This window comes from Heteronotia binoei, chromosome 1, assembly GCF_032191835.1.
Source record: "Heteronotia binoei isolate CCM8104 ecotype False Entrance Well chromosome 1, APGP_CSIRO_Hbin_v1, whole genome shotgun sequence".
NCBI lineage: Eukaryota > Metazoa > Chordata > Lepidosauria > Squamata > Gekkonidae > Heteronotia > Heteronotia binoei.
Window position 1 is genome coordinate 196231732 of NC_083223.1, and position 22306 is coordinate 196254037.

General features: G+C 44.9%; 1 protein-coding gene across 3 annotated transcripts in view; it reads left to right on the forward strand.

Annotated features, from left to right (window-relative positions):
- The first annotated feature begins 18037 nt into the window (after window positions 1-18037).
- SUSD4 (sushi domain containing 4) overlaps window positions 18038-22306 on the forward strand; it is a 203029-nt gene continuing 198760 nt past the window's right edge. For 2 of the 3 annotated variants that reach the window (XM_060246081.1, XM_060246083.1), the window contains exon 1: window positions 18358-18555. In XM_060246081.1, coding sequence (XP_060102064.1) covers window positions 18393-18555 — 163 coding nt within the window. In that variant the 5' untranslated portion in view covers window positions 18358-18392. Of the gene's footprint in view, window positions 18236-18357; window positions 18556-22306 lie in introns of those variants that run through there. The other variant, XM_060246075.1, reaches the window with a different exon arrangement.

Consider the following 22306-nt stretch of genomic DNA (forward strand, 5'->3'; position numbering starts at 1 on the left):
GTGCTATTTTGAATACCACAGAAGAAGGGGTTTCAGTGTAAAGTCAAAGCAGATAGAATATCACTGAAAAACAATAAGTATACTTATATATGATTTATCCTATATATAACTTTAAACCAGTGTATACAAATATCAACATCAATTTCTAATTTCTCCCCTCTAGAAAATTTACAAATTGTTAACAAACAACAATTCATCCCAATATTTTCCAATAGAGGGATTTTCAGAAATCCTTCCTCCAATAAGCAAAGTTCATAATGCAGTTCATAACTTCTTGTGAAATTCTTTCAAATGGAGGGGCCAGGAAATCCTTGCAGCCTTCATAAGACGTCTCCTCTAGATTTCAAGACATTTCAATACTGATCTTCAGTTAATCAGGCTGTTAAAATGGAACCCAGTTTCAATAATTTCTTACACAGACTCCAAGTTCAAAGCTAAAACAGAACCTTGTGATTCTGTTTTAGCTTTGAACTTTGAATATGTATAAGAAATTATTGAAATTGGGTTCCATTTTAACAGCCTGATTAACTGAAGATCAGTATTGAAACATCTTGAAATCTAGAGGAGATGTCTTATGAAGGCTGCAAGGATTTCCTGTCTCCTCCATTTGAAAGAATTTCACAAGAAGTTATGGACTGCATTATGAACTTTGCTTACTGGAGGAAGGATTTCTGAAAATCCCTTTATTGGAAAGTGTTGGAACTAATTGTTAATAATTTGTAAATTTTCTGGAGGGAAGAAATTGGAATATCATATATAAGGATTGAAGTATACTCATTGTTTTTCAGTGGTATTCTATCTGCAGTGCTATTTTGAGCCTGACCATGAATTGGAGTTAAGGAAGCAGAAGCAGGATATAGCATTGGAAAAAGTGCAGAAAATAGCAACTAGAATGATTAAAGGGTTGGAACACTTTCCCTATGAAGAAAGGTTAAAATGCTTGGGGCTCTTTAGCTTGGAGAAACGTCGACTGAGGGGTGACATGACAGAGGTTTACAAGCTTATGCATGGAATAGAGAAGGTAGAGAAAGAAGTACTTTTCTCCCTTTCTCACAATCGAGAACTCATGGACATTCAATTAAATTGCTGTGCAGTAAAGTTAGAACTGATAAAAGGAAGTACTTCCTTCACCCAAAGAGTGATTAACACATGGAATTCACTGCCACAGGAGGTGGTGGCAGCTACAGGCATAGATGGCTTCAAGAGGGGATTGGATAAAGTAAGCGAACTCAAGGCTCCGAGCACATCTTCTGGCTTGATCCTGGATCATTTCACTCTACTCAGATTGGGGGAAGTTGACAAAGTCCTCTGTACTGTGTGTCCCACTACCTGCAGTTTGGATCCATGTCCATCCTGGCTGGTGTGTGCTTGCCGGATGAAGCTGCAAATTCCATTGCAGGAGATTATCAACAGGTCCTTGACCAAAGGAGCCTTTCTCATGCCCCTTAAAGAGGTGGTGGTTCGCCCTCTCCTAAAAAAAAAATCTTTGAACGCAGCCGTATTGGCAAACTACCGGCCAGTGTCAAACTTGCCCTTTTTGGGTAAAGTCATCGAGAGGGCAGTGGCAGCTCAGTTACAGGGGTTTTTGGATGATGCTTCCGTGCTAGACCCATTTCAGTCCGGTTTCCATCCAGGTCATGGGATGGAGACCGTACTGGTTGCCCTCATGGATGATCTTTTGATACATCTGGATTGGGGCCACTTGGCAGTGCTGTTGTTGTTAGACCTGTTGGCTGCATTTGATACAGTCAACCATCAGCTACTGTCACGCTGCCTCACCGATGTGGGGATTCAGGGATCTGCCCTCCAAAGGCTTACTTCTTTTCTCCAAGGCCAGGGACAAAGGGTGGCAATAGGGGACCAATTGTCCCAGAGACACCCACTTGTATGTGGTGTGCCTCAGGGGGTGGTTCTCTCCCTGATGTTGTTTAATATCTACATGTGCCCCCTTGCCCAGATTGTCCAGAGATATGGTCTTGGTTGTCACCAGTATGCAGATGACACCCAGCTCTATCTATTGATGGGAGGCCAGTCCAGCTGCACCCCGAAGATCTGGACCTGGGATTGCAAGCCGTAGTGAAATGACTCAGGCAGAGTTGACTGAAATTGAATCCAGCGAAGACAGAGGTCCTGTGCCTTAGTTGTGGCAGCCTGGGTAGAGAGATCCCTTTGGCATCCTTTGGTGAGACACCACTGGTGCCAGTGTTGAGGGTCAAGAGCTTAGGGGTGCTCCTGGAACTTTCATTAACAATGGAGGCCCAGGTAGCAGCCACTGCCAAATCAGCATTTTATCACCTTAGGCAGATTAGGCAGTTGGTTTCATACCCGGAGTGTAACGACTTGGCAACAGTGATCCATGTGACAGTCACCTTGAGAATAGACTACTGTAAATCCCTCTACATGGGGCTTCCCTTGACTCAACTCCGGAGGCTGCAACTGGTGTAAAACACAACAGCCAGGTTGTTACTGGAGCTACCTTTATGGGAGCACAGATCTCCGGACTGAAAGATGTTTGATTGTCTACCACTAGAGCTAGAGCGTTTTCGACAATAGCCCCCGCTCTGTGGAATGCCCTCCCAAAAATATCAGGGCCCTGAGGGACCTGGCACAGTTCTGCTGGGCCTGGAAGACTGAACTATTTAAGCTTGCCTTCAATGGTTAAGGGGAAGTAGCAAATGCCCCACAGCACTGACAATCCCATTGAACCAATACAGATATTCAGAAACATTGACGTGCATCTTGGATTTTATGGTTAAAAATGTGTGGAATTGATTTTATTGTATATTGCTTTTAATTTTCTATGTGGTTTTAAACTGTTGTTAGCCACCCTGAGCCCGTTAGGGAAGGGTGGGATAAAAATTTGATAAAATAAAATAAACATATGGAGCAGAGGTCCACAGCATATTGTTGGAACTCTGTCTGGGGCAGTGATACTCTTTATTATTAGTGCTGGGGGGGGGGCAAAGGAGGGCTTCTAGTGTCCTGGCTTCAATGATGAACCTCCTGATGGCGCCTGGTTTGTTGACCACTGTGTGACACAGTTGGATGGGCCATTGGCCTGATCCAACATGACTTCTCTTATGTTCTTATGTTGTTCTTATATAAGAGCCGGACGACATAAATTAAATTAAATTCCTAAATTAAGTTCTCACTATCCTCTTTTCTAAGGTATTGCATGTGATAGACATTAAGCAATTAACAGAAACCCAGTACTAATCCAGTCAGAAATGCATTTTTGAAGGGAAGAAATGCATTCTAGTAGCTTTCTCAACCCTTGTTAATAGCCAATTTATCATTATGATCCCCAGTCAGAAATGTGAAGATCTGGGGAAGGAACATAGCTCAGTGGATCACACAAATAGAATATTTCTTCCTGATATCTAATGTTATATTTGGAACAGCATTCCATTACATGAACTTGACCTGTAGTCTGATACGTTACAGGCCAGACACAAGTTTATTTTCTCAGTGAGAACTATATTTTCACATAGAAGGGCTCTGGAAAACTCTGCCAAGAATTGGAGAGTAGTCCTGGGCTAAATGACATGACATGAGAGATTCCATATACGGCAATTACATCAGCTACAGAGTTCATTTTAAAAAAGCACCCTAGGCTTTCTAAAACAAATTTGGCATCAACATATCTGAAACCAGCTTTTAAAAACAAATAATCATTTATGTAGGTCAGATTAACCAAAGGGAAGAACAGGTTTAGTCAGAGTTTTCCCTATGCCCGAAGCCTATCTAATAGAGCTTAATTAGCAGTAATTGGCAAAACTATAATGATAACATGATTTTTACACTTGCAGTTGGTGGGCCTCAGTTATGGCTGTATTCTTTTCTGTAAATTTTAATGATTCACTCAGGAGAACAGAATCCTCCTTCCATATTTCATTTGGCAAGAGGAAAGAAGCGAGAATACACATTTACAGTCCAAACACTATTATCTTCAGGCAGAGAGCTCTAACTGCTAATAGCAGTTTCTGTAGAATTTTATGTCTTCATTCATTTTACACCATCTTTCGTATAAACCCAGCAGCTTACAAGTGCAGTAAAACCCATAAAAACAGTGACCAAAATACAATGAAACCACAAAACAAAACTGAAATTCAGAACAGTTGAAGAGACAAGAATGTCTTAAGATGACACTGTAGATTTTTAAAGCTCTTTTCCCTTAAAGATCCCCAAAGAAGAGCACCAGTAACATAATCAATTTCCTCTGACAACATATTCCATTTCCTTTGGTGCCACTGCCCTAAAGTCCCTGTTGCTCCTTACATCAGCTGTTACTATCATCACAGGAAAAGCTGTGAACAGGACTGTAAAAAAAATTATTCTAAGTGGAAAGGAGTTTCATAGCAAGATTGAGATACATGCAAGCAGGCAGCAGTGTTGGTCTGAAGCAGTTGAAAAAAGCAGGAGTCAAGTTGCACCTTTAAGACCAACCAATTTTTATTTAGAATGTAAGCTTTCGTGTGCTCTTAAGCACACTTCATCAGACAAGGAATCCAGCACAGTGAGCAAAGCCATACATAGCTGAGCAGAGCCATACATAGCTGGTAGGCAGTGCAACTTGACTCAAGATTGAGATATGTTATTGTTTGCAAGATTTATATCCCAACTTTATGCCCTCATAATGGCCACCAAGACAGCAAACAATTTAAAATATACACAGTAAAATCACATTCTAAAACCATTAAAATCAACCCCCAAACATACACACACATATTTAAAATGATTAAAAACAGTTAAAATATGTATAAAACATAAGAAGAGCAGTTAAACATTGATTAGGAAGGAAGAATTACTGAGGGAATGCCAAACGAAACAAAAAACTCTTCACCTATTGGCACAATAGGCCAAAAGACGGGCAGATGAATCTCCCTAGGGAGAGAGTTCTAGAGGTTTGGTGCCATGGCCAAGAAGGCTGTCACAGGTAGGAGCAACCAAAGCAGGACCTCAGAAGATGACCATAGTTGGCAGGTAGATATATCCAAGTGGGCAGCTGTGTTGGTCTGAAGCAAGGTGCAAGTTGGCAGGTAGGTTTGTAAGGAAGCAGGCAGTCCTCCAGGTATGTTGGTTCCAAACCAAACAGAGTTTTGAAGATCAATATTAGCACCTTGAATTATGCCTGGAGACAGATTGAGAGTATCATGAGTCAGCCAGGACTCAAAGGAGGAGGGGCCCTGCATTGCCAGTCCAGAGTTGGCAGAAGTCAACCAGCAGGAAACTGAGAGGCAGACATAGGGTCGGCAGGTCTTATTTGACTGCTGGTGGGGGACTTTCTTCTATGGCACCATAGAGTTTTTTTTACCCATATGGTAGAGTGTCCCCCATGCAACATGTCTGGCACAATAATGTCACTTCCAGGAGTTGTCATCGTGCCAGGCACATCAGGCAATGATAAGCTCTTCAGGAGTGAGGCTTCCCCTGCCAGCCATCTCTGTACCAGTGGGTTGGAGGCCCTGAAATCGGGGGAAACCCCACTGGGGGTGGGGGAATGGGAACCCTGGCAAACATGCCAGGACTTACAGCCAAAACTGGTTGAGAATCACCTCCACCCTCCAGCTCTAATTCATCAGGAGGAAGCTAGTTAGTCACTCTTAGTCCTCTGGAATCAGCACCTTTGGAACACCACAAAAGAAGACTCAGGGCAGAGTTACAAGCTAAAAGGCAAAGTGCATGTCTCTTGGCTCAACGCCTGCTGCCTATTGATAGTGAAGATGAGTCTTTTATAGGACTGTTCCTGAGAAGCTGGCTGTTTCTGTGACATTTGGGCATGCAGCTATAAAATCTGAGAGATGCTTTTGGGTGTGGACATAACACGTCAGATGCTGAACTCACAACATTGCCTCAATTAATTAGTGGAAACCTGACCTCAGATTGAACGATTCTGACTTCAGAGACTCCTTTGGCCTTGTTATTTTTGAGAAGCAGCAAGAGACACTGTAACCTGATACCAGAAAACAACAGGCCAGTACATGTTGCCAGTATAGATTGGCCACAACTGGAGTACTATATAGGGTTTGCAACTGGGACATACCTGGAGATTTTGGGGGTGGAGCCTGGGGAGGCCAAAGTTTGGGGAGGAGAGAGACCTCAATAGGCGATAACGCCATAGAGTCCACTCTCCAAAGCAGACATTTTCTCCAGGAGAACTGATCTTGATCATCTGGAGATAAATTCTAATAGAGGGAAAACCCTGGCAACCTAGTGATATTGTACATATGAACCCCTCCAGTCAACATCCTGGCTGCAGTGTTCTGTCCCAATTAAAGTTTCCCAACACTTCTCAAGGGCAGCCTCACATAGAGTGCATTGCAGGGATGTAATCTAGATTATAGTTTAGATGAACATGTTGTTTAACCAAGATGGTAAAGAATTTAAGTGAGACCTCAATTACTAAAATTCTGCTCAGAAGTTCAATGTCAGTGCATTTACTGCAACACTATTTGAATATGCTCTTCCAAATATGCTCTGGTTAAACTTAGTCCAAACACAAACATTCCCTTCTCAGAAAACCACTTCAAGATTCTGAAAAACCCTGGCTCCTCCCCTTGGGTGAGGTAAAATATTTTTACCCAATAAAGGAAATACCCAACTAGCCTATGGGAATTAGAACTGTTTTTTCTCTTTAATTTTGAGAAATACTTGAATGGGATTTTCAGAATTGTTTCCGGATAAGTAGAACACAGGGGCATAGCCAGGATTTTAAAAGTCAGGGACTTTTTAAAAAGTTAGGGGGCATCCTTTCCTATCCACTGTGGGGCTTGCCACTTCTCAGAAGCTTTCTAGGGTAGGGGCAAAAGCTGGCATCTCTGAAAGTGGCCAAGTTGAGGCAGCCAACCCTAAAACTTTGGAGTCAAGAAGGGACTGCACCTTGTGTGCAAGCAGGGGGGCTTCCTGCCACCTCCCTTTCTCCCACCATGGCACTTTGCAGCAAGCAGCTGTATCTGTCCCCCACTCCCTGCCCCATTCCTCCACCTCCCAATCCTCCACCTCCCTCCTCTCTGCTTGCTGCTTTTGCTACTGCAGTGTGCTGTGCCCTGCTCAGTTCTCCCAGCTCCAGCCTCCACTGATGATGCTTTGCTGGCTCAACCATGGCAAATAAAAAATTAAAAAGCAGGCTACATCCTGGAGGCCCCCCTGGAAGTCAGGGGCAGTACCTCCACAGTGCCCCCCATGGCTATGGGCCTGGTGGAATATAACTGGATAATAACGTAACTATTTTGGATCAAAGGATTAGCATGACATAGAAAGCACATAAGTACAGAAGCCTACAAGTGATGTAACATGGAAGATGGGGGAAGTGATATGAGGTGAGACATTTCCATTTAAAATCTGAATTTTGATGGAAGGAAATTGTCTCACAGGAAAGGGAGGAGCTGGAAGAATTGACCTTTGCTTTGGACATGGCATCACAAACTCCACTCGCCCAAAGTCTCCAGAAATTTCCCAACCCAGAGTTGGCACCTCTGCTAGAAGGTTACTATTTGCCTTGTAGGAGAAAATGAATTCCTGAATGTTCTCTCCCCCAGGGGAAATAGGAGGGGTTTTTGGGGAGGAAAATAGTTAATCCCTCCTTCTGTAGTGTCAATCTGAATTAGAATCACCACAGCTGCTTTAGTCATTAGAGATCCTGATCCAGCTGGCATCTACTCTGGTCCTAAATATGTATAGATGTGCTGTCAAGTCACAACTGACTTCAGGCGACCCCAACAAGGGTTTTTCAAAGCAAGTAAAAAAGAGAGGTGATTTACCATTGCCTTCCTCTAGAGTCCTTAGGTCCCAATCCCTAAGAGCCCTGGAGGTCCCTTCCAACTCTATGATTCTATGATCACATGTACCAAAATGCATACGCTAGAGATGGCTTCAGGTAAAGTGATTTCTGACCACAACAGAGGTGAGATTTTGAATAGTTGCCTTGGCGCACAGGAATGTCATTTGGTGTTGCTAATTCAAAATGTTTCTAATAGAAACACTGTTACAGAAATTATTACATTTTGAAACTGGGGACATTTGAAACTTCTTTACATTTTTGCGAGACTTCTGGCTTCACCAATTAAGACACTGAATCTGTGTTACTGTCTCAGTGAATAATTCCTGACTACAAGAAAACAATTTCAGGATTTTTCAATCACAGTGTTTACTAACTGTAATACTTTTTAAACAGCAATGTGGATTCATTCTCCAGCACCAATCCCTAGGTCCCAGCGGGGGCTCTCCCACTTTCCCAGGCTCCTTCCTGCCCCCAGTCAGCTGGCCGGTGGGGGGAAGGCAAGCCCTCACAACCATCATATGCTTTTCCACCTCCTGAGGCTTCAGTCTCTACTTGGAAAGCCTTCCTCTTTGGATGGTGTGTCTGCGTCTTTAAGGTTGAAGGGGAGCGGGGGGAGGGGAGGAGGAGAGGAGGCAGAACAATATGGCTGTGAAAGGAGCCCAGACCCTCTGTTTGTTGCACAATCTTTGCAGAGGTTGTTTCCATAATGAGAAGGTAAACATGAACCTTTGGTTGCCCTGTGTTACTGTGAAAAACTTAGAAGTTCAGCAACTCGTGAGTAGAGGTGCCAATCCCCAGGTGGGGGCAGGGGATCCCCAGTTTGGAGGCCCTCTGGAGCTTCAGGGTCATCAGAAACGTGGGGGGGGGGGAAATGTCTGCTGGGCCATAGGGTATAATGGAGAATTAATCCCGGTGTATCTGGGGCTCTGGAGGGGCAGTGTTTTGAGGTAGAGGTATCAAATATTCAGCATAGCATCTGATGAGTCTCCTCAAAATGCTTTCCAAGTTTCAAAAAGATTGGACCAGGGGTCCGATTCTATGAGCCCCAAAAGAAGGTGCCCCTATCCTTCATTATTTCTAATGTCTCTCGGCTTGACTTCGCGAACGAAGATTTAAGAAGGGTGCAGTAGTCCACGTCTGCTGCAGGCTCGCTGGTGGCTGACAAGACCAATGCGGGACAGGCAGATCCGGCCACAGTGGCTGCAGGGAAAAGTCTGATTTGGGGTTGGTGCTGTAGCAGTGCGATTCTTCCTCAATCTCCTTTTGTCCTCAAGACCAGCTATGCATGCGTTCTCAAAGGAAAAGACAGCCTGGTGGATGGTATGCCTCCATGCTTTGCGATCTGAGGCTAGGTCAGACCACTGGTGATGGTTGATGCGACAGGTGCCAAGGGATTTCTTCAAGGAGTCCTTGTACCTCTTCTTTGGTGCCCCTCTATTTCGATGGCCGGTGGAAAGTTCGCCATACAGAGCAATCTTGGGGAGGCGGTGGTTTTCCATCCTAGAAATATGCCCTGCCCAGCGCAGCTGCGTCTTCAACAGCAGTGCCTCGATGCTTATAACCTCCGCCCGCTTGAGGACTTCAGTGTTGGTCACAAAGTCACTCCAGTGGATGTTGAGGATGGTGCGAAGGCAGCGCTGATGAAAGTGCTCAAGGAGTCGCAGGTGATGACGGTATAAAACCCACGATTCGGAGCTGTAGATGAGGGTTGTCATCACAACCGCTTTGTAAACATTGATCTTTGTGCCTTTTTTCAGCTGCTTGTTGCTCCACACTCTTTTGTGCAGTCGGCCAAATCCATGGTTTGCCTTTGCCAGCCTGTTGTCAATCTCCTTGTCGATCTTGGCATCTGAGGAGATGATGCACCCCAGGTAGCTGAACTGCTGGACTGTCTTCAAAACTGATTCACCCACAGTGATACAGGGAGGGTGATAATCTTCCTGGGGTGCAGGCTGGTGGAGAACTTCTGTCTTCTTCAGACTAACTTCTAGGCCGAATAGCTTGGCAGCCTCTGCAAAGCAGGACGTCATATGCTGCAGAGCTGATACCGAGTGGGAGACGAGTGCAGCATCATCAGCAAACAGTAGCTCTCGGATAAGTTTTTCCATTGTCTTGGAGTGAGCCTTTAGTCGCCTCAGGTTGAACAGGCTGCCATCGGTGCGATAGCGGATGTAGACACCATCGTCATCATCTATATCTACTGCGGCTCTTTGAAACATCATGCTAAAGAAGATCGTAAAGAGAGTTGGCGCAAGAACGCAGCCTTGCTTTACACCTGTGCCTATTGGGAAGGGCTCTGAGAGGTCGTTGCAGTGTCTGACTTGGCCTCGCTGGTCTTCATGTAGCTGGATGATCATGCTGAGGAACCTTGGGGGACATCCTAAACATTCCAAGATTTGCCACAGGCCTTTCCTGCTAACGGTATCGAAAGCTTTGGCAAGGTCGACAAAAGTCACATATAGACCCTTGTTCTGTTCCCTGCATTTCTCTTGGAGCTGCCTGAGAACAAATACCATGTCGGTGGTGCTCCTGTTAGCTCTGAAGCCGCACTGGCTCTCTGGGAGGAGTTCTTCTGCAATGGTGGGCACCAGTCTGTTCAGGAGTATTCTGGCAAGGATTTTGCCTGCGATGGAGAGCAGGGTTATCCCCCGGTAGTTGGAGCAGTCTGACTTTTCCCCTTTGTTCTTGTGTAGAGTGATGATGATTGCATCGCGAAAGTTCTGTGGTAGTTTGCCTTGTTCCCAGCAGGTGACAAGTACTTTGTGAAGTGTGCTACGTAGTACTGTACCCCCATGCTTCCAGATCTCTGGTGGGATTCCATCAACTCCTGCTGCCTTGCCACTTTTCAGTTGCTTGATGGCTTTAACAGTCTCTTCTAGGATGGGGATCTCATCCATCTCTGTTTTCACTGGTTGAAGTGGGGTGAGGTGGATTGCTGAATCTTGAACTACGTGGTTGGCACTGAAGAGAACCTGAAAATATCCGACCACCGGTTCAGTATGGATGCCTTGTCTGTGAGGAGCACTTGGCCGTCTGCACTACGCAAGGGACTCTGAGCCTGATATGATGGGCCATATACTGCCTTCAGGGCTTCGTAGAACCCTCTTAAATCACCAGTGTCTGCACACAGCTGGGTTCTCTCTGCAAGCTTGGTCCACCACTCGTTCTGAATGTCTCGAAGCTTGCACTGGAGGTTGCTACATGCAGCGCGAAAGATTGCTTTTTTCCCGGGACAGGAGGGCTGAGCAAGATGTGCTTGGTAGGCAGATCTCTTTTTCGCTAGTAATTCTTGGATCTCTTGATTGTTCTCGTCAAACCAGTCCTTGTTCTTCCTTGTGGAGAACCCGAGGACTTCTTCAGAGATTGACAGGATGGTAGTTTTTAGGTGTTCCCAGAGTGCTTCTGGAGAAGGGTCTGTGGGGCAACTGGGGTCCTCAATTCTTGACTGGAGTTTTGCCTGGAAGGCAGCTTTAACTTCGGCTGACTGAAGGCTGCCAACCTGAAGCTTCCTCCGAGGGATACCTCCTCTCCTGGGTGTGGGTTTAAAGTGAAGACGGAGATTGCAGCGTACAAGACGATGATCCGTATGACATTCCGCACTGGGCATTACTCGGGTGTGTAAGACATCTCGAAGGTCTCTCTGGCACACCAGAATGTAGTCGATAAGGTGCCAGTGCTTGGACCATGGGTGCATCCAGGTTGTCTTCAGGCTGTTCTTCTGCTGAAAGATAGTGTTGGTGATGGTGAGCTGGTGCTCCGTGCAGAATTCTAGCAGGAGGCACCCGTTATCATTGCAGTTGCCAATGCCGTGTTTGCCAAGTACTCCTTTCCAGGCTTCCGAGTCTTTACCTACTCTGGCATTGAAGTCACCAAGGATGATCACCTTGTCCTCCGTAGGGGTCTTCCTTACGAGGTTGCGTAGATCAGCATAGAACTTGTTCTTTTCTGCAGGATCTGCTTGAAGGGTTGGGGCATACACACTGAAGAGTGTTGCATGCTGCTTGTTTTGAAGTGGGAGGTGCATGGACATGATGCGATCTGAGTGACCTGTTGGCAGGTTTTCGAGTTTGGAGGCAATGGAGTTCCTGACCATGAAGCCAACGCCAGAAAGGCGGCTCTCAGCCTTTGACTTACCCGACCAGTAGAGGGTATAGCCAGCACCATGTTCTTGAAGACTACCTTCCTCAGGGAAACGGACCTCACTGAGAGCTGCTATGTCAATATTCAACCTGAGAAGTTGGTGGGCAACTAGAGCAGAGTGTCGTTCAGGGCAACCACTGTCTACTGTGTCAAGCATGGTTCTGATGTTCCAACACGCAAGCTTTAGTCTTTGCACACTTTGTGAGGCAGGTGCATGCCTTGTTTTTGTTGTTATTTTTCGACCGCAAGTAAGGATGCCCATTGACCGCGGCTAGCCAACTGGGGTGGGGGAGACGAGCTTTGTTTAGGCCACCTTTTCTAGGCCCCTCTCCGTGTGGAGCAAGCAGTGCTGTCCCTAGATAAGGCTGCTTGGTCGTTCAGGGTGCTGCCAAAAAATGCTTTCATCTCCGGGTCAGCATCAGGCGACCAATACCCTGAACTGCCTACATGCAGGCATCTTCCACCTGCCGTTTCGCCCCTTGCCCATCGCTGCAGGACTTGGTGTGTTGTGGGTTGTGGATGTGGATATGCCCTGCAGGCCTGCGCAGAGGAATTTTTAGGTGAAGCACAGTGTGCGCAGTTCTGGCTTCACCCTTTCACCTTGGGGTCATCTGCCATGGCCCAGTAAGCCGGGACGCCGGCAGCGAGTCCTCCAGGTGGTAGGTGTTACATTAACGAGCTCTATCTGCCCGGGTTTGATGTTAGAGTTTTCCTTCTCTTGGCTGGCGAGGTTGGTGAGCCCAGCCTGCCTATCCGGTTATACTGCCGGACATTCGGTCGCACCATGACGTGGCAAACTCTGTGAGAAACGGGGGGGACCAGCGGGAAGGTGTTGCCACGGATGCAGTAATGCAGGAGAGGTCATTGCAGTGACCATCTGCCAGGCATAGCCGGGCAGTGACCACGCGGCGTTCACTACACCGAGAAAGGAGAGGCTATGTATTGTGCATACACTTTCCCTGGGGGGGGGCAGGATACCCAAGAGGGAGCCCACTCCCCCCTCCCCTCCCTTCTAATGTAGGGAAGGCATTAAAAAGGTATGTGGTTCCCTTAAATGTGATGGCCAGAACTCCCTTTGCAGTGCTTGTCATAACTTTGCTTATGGCTCCACCCCCAAAGTCCCCAGATATTTCTTGAATTGGACTTTGCAACCCTAAGAGTCCTCATTCTTGGCCCCCCCAATCAAGTACCAGCTCTGCTTAGCCTCCAAAACTGGGCTATTCCATACCATTCTACATCCCCCGTTCCTTAATCTGAATTTAAAAACGGTGATATTTATATATGACTACTCCTGATCTGCTACTACAATGATTTCATAAAACTTTATATTAAGGCTTGAGAGAAATTCCCACAGAACTCAGGTAGTATTTGCTTCTTGGCAGTCATGCATACTATCAGACAGCACAGTAATTCATGAGTTAAAAATCAATCAACACTATTAAAGTAATGATACTGTCTCAGTACAACAGATTTTCTCAATTAGACATAAGCAAATCATCTATATTTTGAAACAGCATCTTAAACACAATGCATAATTGAATTTCAGATCAATCTGATTAATGTTTTTAGTCCTGTTTAAAGCACACAGTTATTATTTGTACAGAACCATTAGGGCAAAGGTACATTAAAAAGAGCCCCAACAGTGCTGCAAACACACTTGGAGCTCTCTACTTGAAGTACCAATATATATGACTGTAGAATATCAGCAAATCAGATGCCGGAAAATGCTACAACCACACCACTATTCCCAATTTTTCTTCTTGCTGGGGAACAAAGCCTACTGCAGCAGATTAACCAAGCTGAGCCTCAGCTGCAGGGAACTTCACCCTCAACACCTGGAGAAGTGGTGGTACAGGGAATGAAAGCAACATGTTTAGCCAGGAGAGGAGGCAGCTAAGAGGTGATATGATCACCATCTTCAAGTACTTAAAGGGATGTCATATTGAGGATGGTGTGGAATTGTTTTCTGTGGCTCCATAAGGTATGAACAGAACCAAAGGGATGAAATTAAACCAGAAGAGTTTCTATGTCAACATTAGGAAGAACTTCCTGACAGTTAGAGTGGTTCCTCAGTGGAACAAGCTTCCTCAGGAGGTGGTGGGATCTTCTTCCTTGAATGACCATTGGCCATCTGACAGCAATACTGATCCTGTGAATTTAGGGGGAGGTATTTGTGAATTTCCTGCATTGTGCAGGGGGTTGGACTAGATGACCCTGGAGGTCCCTTCCAACTCTATGATTCTATGATCACATGTACCAAAATGCATACGCTAGAGATGGCTTCAGGTAAAGTGATTTCTGACCACAACAGGTGAGATTTTGAATAGTTGCCTTGGCGCACAGGAATGTCATTTGGTGTTGCTAATTCCAAATGTTTCTAATAGAAACACTGTTACAGAAATTATTACATTTTGAAACTGGGGACATTTGAAACTTCTTTACATGTTTGCGAGACTTCTGGCTTCACCAATTAAGACACTGAGTCTGTGTTACTGTCTCAATGAATAATTCCTGACCACAAGAAAACAATCTCAGGATTTTTCAATCACGGTGTTTACTAACTGTAATACTTTTTAAACAGCAGTGTGGATTTATTCTCCAGCTCTGCTGGCCTCCACATGAGGAAGGGGTAAGAGAAATCATTTGGGTGGGTCTTTGCCATTTTATCTACATGGTTTACTTTACTTTACTTTATTCGATTTATATCCCGCCCTACCCCACCGAGGTGGGCTCAGGGCGGCTTACAACAATAAAAGCTAACAGAGGTCGATTTAAATATGATTGAAATTATACAATAAAATACATAAAAACCTAATAAAATACATAAAAACCTGGTTTGGATGAACTCATATGGCAATGATCTGCTAAACATTGAAGGAAAGCCTTCAGACAAATTCTCAGGAAAAGTGGCTCCCATTGCTGTGAAATCTTATGCCATTTAAAGATGTTATGCAGCTAGGGACTGTACCCAATAGAAAAGCAAAGGAACATCCTTGCTACAAATTTGTTTACAGAAAACAATGTTTCCACATTATTGAATCAATCATATCCCCTTTTCATGATCTCTGATTGGTTCACATCAGCACAAATGTGAATATTAGTTGACATTTTAGGAACTGTTCACACCTTGGAGCTGAGAGAAGCAGCTGGCACTGCTAATAATTGCATAATCTTTCTGTCACTCAAGCCTTCCTGCAATTTAGCAAGACCAATCCATTGCTCTGAGCTGGACTATGCTACTCTAAGTGAAATGCCTGTTCCATGCAATAAGTCTTCAGTAGTTGTGTCAATATTTTGTCTGCATTTTGAACCACATAGATAAAATTGAGCCTTCTCAGAAATGTATCCAATAAACCACAGTTCACTGATGATAATGCTTGCAAACACATTAGTGGGACCTATCAATACTGTGAACAAACTGGCACACAAAAATCCAAGGTGATATCTTGCATCAGTTGGTTCACAACTTCAAGTTTCAGCATGAGAAGGGTCAACATATTGCCACTGATGTTTCTCCAGTTTGCTGTAATGAATGCTGTGTCACTACTTTCTCATTCTCATAGAGCTGAAATGGCAAGTGCTGATTGGCAAGTGACATCTTGTTCTGTGACACTTGTGCCTTTCAAAATCATATTTACTGGGGATGACAGAAAATGGTGTGGAAATTTGTTAATGATTTGGTGAAAATGACCTCCTTTTAAAAAATCCAATAAGCTGCACAGCAAGTCACAGTGTTCTAGCAGCTGCTGTAAGAAACGTTCCTGGAAATAACGCCCACTGAATAATACAGGACTCACTTCTGAGTAATCTTGTTTCAGATTGCTTCCAATGTCTTGTGCACACATTTTCCTCAATGAGTCCTCTCAGTAATTTTTAAAATTCAGGAAGAGATACTATTCAAGATAAAGCCCTGAATTAAAGGCTACAACATAACACTTTCCTGCAAGTAAGCCCAACAATAAAATGGGACTTACTTCCAAGGAGACCTGCTTAAGATTGCTCTTTGAGACTGGACACAGCAGTCAAGAGGCAACATTCAATTTACTCATATTGTCTCCCAGTTATTCAAGATGAGCTCCATTCTGGAAAACAAGATACATCATCTGCATCTTTCCATTATAAATGTCATTACCATTTCCATTCACTGTGCTACCACTCTTGTTTTTCTGAAGGGTTGGCCACAGGGCTGGAATGTCTATAAAATTTTGTAAGGCATTTGAGATATTTAACTGCATAACTGGTCCTAGTTCAATATATTATCAGTGGAAACACTATATTGGTGCCTAATTCCTGTGCTTCTCTCCGCCTTTCTCCCCATCAAGTCACAGCTGACTAATTATGATCCTAGAAGCTTTTCAAGGCAATAGATGCTCAGGTGGTTTATCGTTGCCTGACATTGTGTAGCACCTCTGGGCTTTCTTGGTGGTTTGTTTGTTTATGTTTAATTCAATTTATACCCCACCCTCCCCGCCATGGCGGGCTCATGGTCTCCCATGCAAATACTTATCAGGGCTGGCCCTGCATAGCTTCTGAGAACTTATGAGATCAGGCTAACCTGGCCATCCAACAGAAAATCTCTCTCAGAATACTGTGCTTCCAATAAATTTGTGCACATGCTAGGAATGAGATGGTAACTGGTAAGGTTGCCAACAGCCTGGAGAAAGTGTTCTGGCCCTTTAACAGAGGCTTAACGGAATGTTACTTTCCTTCATACCCTGAAAAGATTCACCTGCCCATTTGCACACATTGAGCTTCTATCAAAAGGACAAGATATTTCCCCTCAGGTTGTTGGCAACCATAATAAGTGGCCTTCTTGCATATATAAAATAGAGTGGTTAAAATTCCAATATTCATTTTTAAAAATCTAACCTTCCTTTCAGGGTGTCATGCAAAATTCTGCCCTCCTGGTTTATCCTCAAAACAACCTTGTGAGATGGGTTAAGTTGACAGAAAGCTCCAAGGTCATCCAGGCAATTTTATGGCAGTGCAGTGCAAGTGTGAGGTTTTATAGTAGTGTGGTGCAAGGTCAGCACATCCGACTAAGATCTGGGAGACCCAGGTTCAAATCCCTACTCTGCCATGAAAGTTTGGTGGGTGACATTGGACGTACTCAGCCTGATTTACCTTCCCAAGGTTGTAGAGAGGATCAAATGGAGGAGAGAACACTGTAAGTATCTTTGGTCCACTCAGGGAGAAAGGTAGGACATAAGCGAAATAAATACAGTGGGGAGGGGACTGAACATTCACTGAGTGTAATTATTGGGAAATGGCTGCCAGAGGTTTGGCCTGATTTGGATCTGCAACGTTGACCCCAAACGGTACTGTTTTGGAAGTAAGCGGGTGGGAGTTGCAAGGGACGTCGCCTCCTCCTCATTCCAGCCTGCCGCGTTTGCAGCGGGGGGGGGGGATGTGTGACAGCCTCCTGAAACGATCACGCTCTAGGCACGCTGCCCCTGCCAGCACTCGGTGCCCCCGCCTCCCCCCCCCCTCTGCCCCCGCTAAGCGCAGGGAAGCTGTGCTGCTTGCAAGGCGGCGCGGAGGAGGCACCCCTCCCCTCCGCTCCCTCCTCCAGGGAGCAAGCGGGAAGGCGGCTCGTGCACCAAGCAGGTGCACGCTCAGCCTTCTCATTGGTGGCAGCTGCAGCAGCCGGGGCCTCGGGGGTGGCGGTGGCTGCTCTCCCTTCCCCTGCAGACAGGTAGGAGGATGAGCGCGAGCAGCGCCGCGCGCTGCGGCTGTCTCTCGCTCCTTCCGTAGCCGGCAAGGGGAGTGCGGCAGCGGCGAGTCTCTTGTCTGCCTCGCGTGGCCGGGGTAAAGGCAAGCAGGCGGCTCCATGCAGGCAGGCAACCTTCAGGTAAGGGCGCACTGCGCAGCTGGCTCCGTGAGGGGAGGGTGGGAAAGCGGCTCTGGAGGCAGGTGTGGTGGGAGGGAGGGAAAGAATGGCATGCCCACCCACCCCACCCCACCCCTTGCAAGCGAAGGCAAATCGCAGCTCTCTCCTCGCCTTTCCGTCAACCGCCCGCGAGTGATCCAGAGCTTCTGAGGCGCCTCAGCATTTAAAGGGCGGGGAGGCGCGGAGGGGTAATAAAGTCCGACTTTCCTGTGCGGAGAGTCGAGAATTGATGCCCAAGCCGGCTGCTGGCGTGGGGTCGCCTGGGAGCGAGACGGGGACGCTGCAGTGGGAGGACAGAGTCCACCTTCTACGTGGCGGGCAAGGAGAGCCGGCGAATTGCCGCGAGGGAGGGAGGGAGCGAGCAGTGGTTCGGCCGCGGGAGTCTCAGCCTGCCGCTAGAGAGCGCTCCAGCGAGGAATGGGCAGGTGGGGTAACCGTGCCCGAGAGAGTCCCTTTGCATGCAAGTGCCGAGAAAGCTCTGCTCTTTTCTCAAGGGGTGAGGGGGAGCTGTCCCTGTGCTAAACGGGCCGGACTGTTTCCGTTGCAGACTATTGCAATCTGGATGCCCTTTGCGGATAAAAGATGTATCATGGAATGAACCTGAACAGCAGGGATCCGTTCCTAGAGAAGCAGCGACATCAGCAGCCTCCACCACAGCATCAGCAGTGTTCCCAGTCCAGGCTCTCCCTGGTGGTCTTGTGGTTCCAGCTGGCTCTGTGCTTTGGCCCTGCACAGATCACAGGCGGTAAGTGAGTGACGAACTCTTATGACAGGTGGTGGCAGAGTGCTCTGCTGGCAAAAGGGATGGGGAGGGACTGGGAGGCTGCTGATGGGAAGGTTCCCCTTCACAGGAAGAGACAGCATCACCGCATTTGGATATTGACCTTTGCATATGAAATGCGGGGGGGCGGGAATCCTTCCACTGTCTTGTCAGACTCAAATTCATAGATGCTCAAAGAAAAACCTGGTCACCCCTCTACAAAGGCTGAAGGGAAACAGGCTTTGCCTCTCATTCCGGATGTGAATGACCTCATGTACTGAGGATTGTTTCTAAATATGCTTAAACGTCTATTTTCTGTGCCCTAGATGTGATGCTTCATATAGATAGATGTAGGATCTTCTTGCTCCCCACACAGATAAAATCCTGCCAGGAAAGCACAGTCATTTCCTCCACCCCTGCTTCATGCTCTACTGCACATTAACGGGAGAATCACCCTGGTCTTTCTCTGCCCCCCCCCCCGCACATGCATATTAATAAGAGAAACTCCTACTACCTTAGGTGTCTAAAAATTTGCATGTAGAAAAGCTGCAGGTAGGGGGTGACCAGGGAAAAGACTTCCTCTTTCTGTTTTCACTCCATATTTTATATGCAGATTGTAACAATGATTTTCTTTATTGCATTCAGGCCATAAATGGTAGGACAACATGTTCCATCTCCAAAGGAACTGGCTGATATGGAGATGTCTAATTGTAGTGGATGCAAAAGACTAGCTAAGGGAGCAGTAGCTAGAAGCCCATGTCTGGCCTTCTGAGCACCACCAGCTTTGGTGTCCTCCAAGATGCCAACTCCCAGGCATGAGATGGCATGAGAGGTGGGAGAGAATGGTAGTTGTAGCAACTGAGCTTACTTACAATCCATATTGTGATGTGGCATTCTTTCCATCCTCCCATCAGAATGACCTCCTTATGAATCCTAGCTCAAACAATGAAAGAAGTACTTCACTAAACTAATATAAGGGTTTCAGTAAAAAAAAGTAATTAAAAAATCCTTTGATAAAGTCAGTTGAGGAAGACATGGAATATGAAGCCGCAGAATACTGAAAACAATTGTTTTAGCAATTTGTTCCCATTCTCCAGGCCAATTTGATTCCACTCAATAGTGTTTGTTGACCAATGTGTTAGTTCATCTAAACTGTATCTTGAGTAAGCTCAAGAAGCGAACTGTAAATTCATTTGGCAAATACCTTACAATGCTCTAAAGAGAAAAAGTGTCTTCTAAGGGATGGTTTTCAGTTCTTAGATCCAGTATTAGAAGAAATCCCATGCTGTGACTTTTTTTAAAAGGACAACTTTCCTCTTTGGAGAAGATAAACACAGCTTTTATTCCATCTCCTATGAAAGTTTTTTGTATTATATCTTTAGACTTCAGTTATTGCTTGTAAACTGAAGGTCTCAAGATATTATAAAATAAAGGAAATGAAAGTGACTAGAATCAGAATCTGTTTGTGTGAGGGGGGAAATCTTCAAGGATATTATTTTTGCTACAAAAAGGTACTTGTGGAACCATTATGTGTTTCTTAACATTTCCTCAATGATGTTCACTGTTTATTGGGAGGAGGAAATGTGCCAGTGAAGGAATTTTTTGGGTTTCTTGTGGTGTTGATTTTTCAAGCTATTGCATTGGGAATCAAGTAGTCACTTGTTTGATTGAAGCCTGAAATTTTTTAGTAGTCATGAAGACTAGTCATCTTGTTTTTGAGGCTGTTGATAAGCACCTTACTTAATAACTTTTTAATGTCAGCCAGATGTTACAACTTGGAGAAGAGATTCAAGGAAATTGTCAGATCACACAGTCCAACATGGTTACATGTCTTTGAGAATTTTTAATTCAGTAGACTTAAGCTCGTTGAATTCTGCATTGGTTTGTAATCCAGACCTGTTCAGGCAGTTGAATAAGTATTTCAATAGAGGATCTTATGGAAATAACAGAGCTTGTATGAGCGATTCATATTGATACTTGAGTCTCATATTAAAGGGATTTCAGCACTGGAAGCTAGTCCCAATTTAACTTGGTAACATTGGGCCAACAAATGGCTGTGAAGTGAGATAGATCATGATAGCAATATTAGATATTCTTCTCCTGCCCGATTTTTTACTGTAACGTTTGTGGTTTCAATAAATAGCACTTTTCTTTGACTTGAGTATTGTGGCATAATACTAAGTGGCAGTTGTTCCAAATAGTCAGTACTTCAAACATACTTTGCAGTCATAGTTGTCTTCAGCTGTGGGCATTGAGAATTTCAGTAAAAGTGTAGTTGATGTTACCAAGTTGCACTGGTTCTTTCATTTTGTTGAAGCTGCCATGTCATGTACTCTCCCTTGAAAGTGAGTTCTGCGGAATAAGTTTATATGAACAAATTCAAACAAACAAGTTCTGGATTAGAACAAGGTATGTTTACACAGAGTGTAAATATGGTAAAGTTGGTTAATGTATACTTTGAGATATAACACCTTACTTTGTTTCCTGTTGTACTGAGTTGGATGTCAGAGATGGTTATCATTAATTTCTTTTTTTGTAAAATACTTTCATCATTCAGAGAGAATTGAAAGATATTATGTGTGTGTAAAGTGCCATCAAGTCACAGCGGACTTATGCTGACCCCAGCAAGGGACTTTCAAGGCAAGTGAAAAGCAGAGGTGGTTTGCCATTGCTTTCCTCTGCAGAGCCCTCGTTGGTGTTCTTCCTTCCAAGTACTGCTTAGCTTCTGAGATCTGATATGACTGGGCTATACCATGCCTCCTTCCCTCCCGGAAAAGCATTTTTAATGTTCTAAATTATCACTGTGATAAAGTTTCAAAGATGAGAGGTTTATTCTGTTAAATAATAACTTTTGATTAAAAGGAACTTGTGGTAAATATTGCTTTAGTGTAATGGTCAATATTTTCTGGTGTAGTTTGCTCTGTATATGCTGACTACAAAAATAATAAAATTGTTGTAGAATGTATGTTTATATGTTTTACCTTTTACCAGTAGTCTTTAGTGGAAATCCAAAGTTATAGTCAGGGACATTAGTATGGAACTCATGGAGCTAAGTTTAACCAACATTACAGAGGTCACTGAGTGAAAAAGGTGTAACTTCTGTCATCTGAAAGACTAAACTAATATAGGTCTTCAGTCCAGAGCAGCTGCTATACATTTATATCCAAATGTCTTGTTAACACTTAACAGAGGATGCTGGAACTGACAGTGAATCGGCTGACACCCAGTTTTTTCCTAGTTTGTTTTTCTGTAGGGCCATTAGCTTGTCTGCTTCAGATGTGTGCATTAATTGATTCAGCTTAACATCAGTATCCCTATGCCTGGAATTTTTATCACAAGTACAGTTATTCTGCAGTGGATGGTTAGTTCTTTGTAGTAAATATCTCAGTTAAGAAATGTCTGTCTCTGTAATGAGATTAAGGATGTCTGAGAATTCTGTCTCTTGTGCAGAATCCATAGATCTTATCTTAGTTAAGCTATAAGTGCATTGGGGTACGCAGTGGTGTACCTAGCCTATATGCTAACTGGAACAGCCAACACCCCCCCTCCTCTATTTTATTTTGCCATCAAGTCGCAGCTAACTTATGATGGCCCTGTAGAATTTTCAAGTCAAAGAACTCCGCATTAGCCTTGCTTAGCTTCTGCGACTGACAAGATCGGGCTAGGTTGGGGTTATTCACTGGTTGCACAGCCCAGGGCTCTTTGCAAAGCTCTATGGCAGCAGGAGCCACTCTGG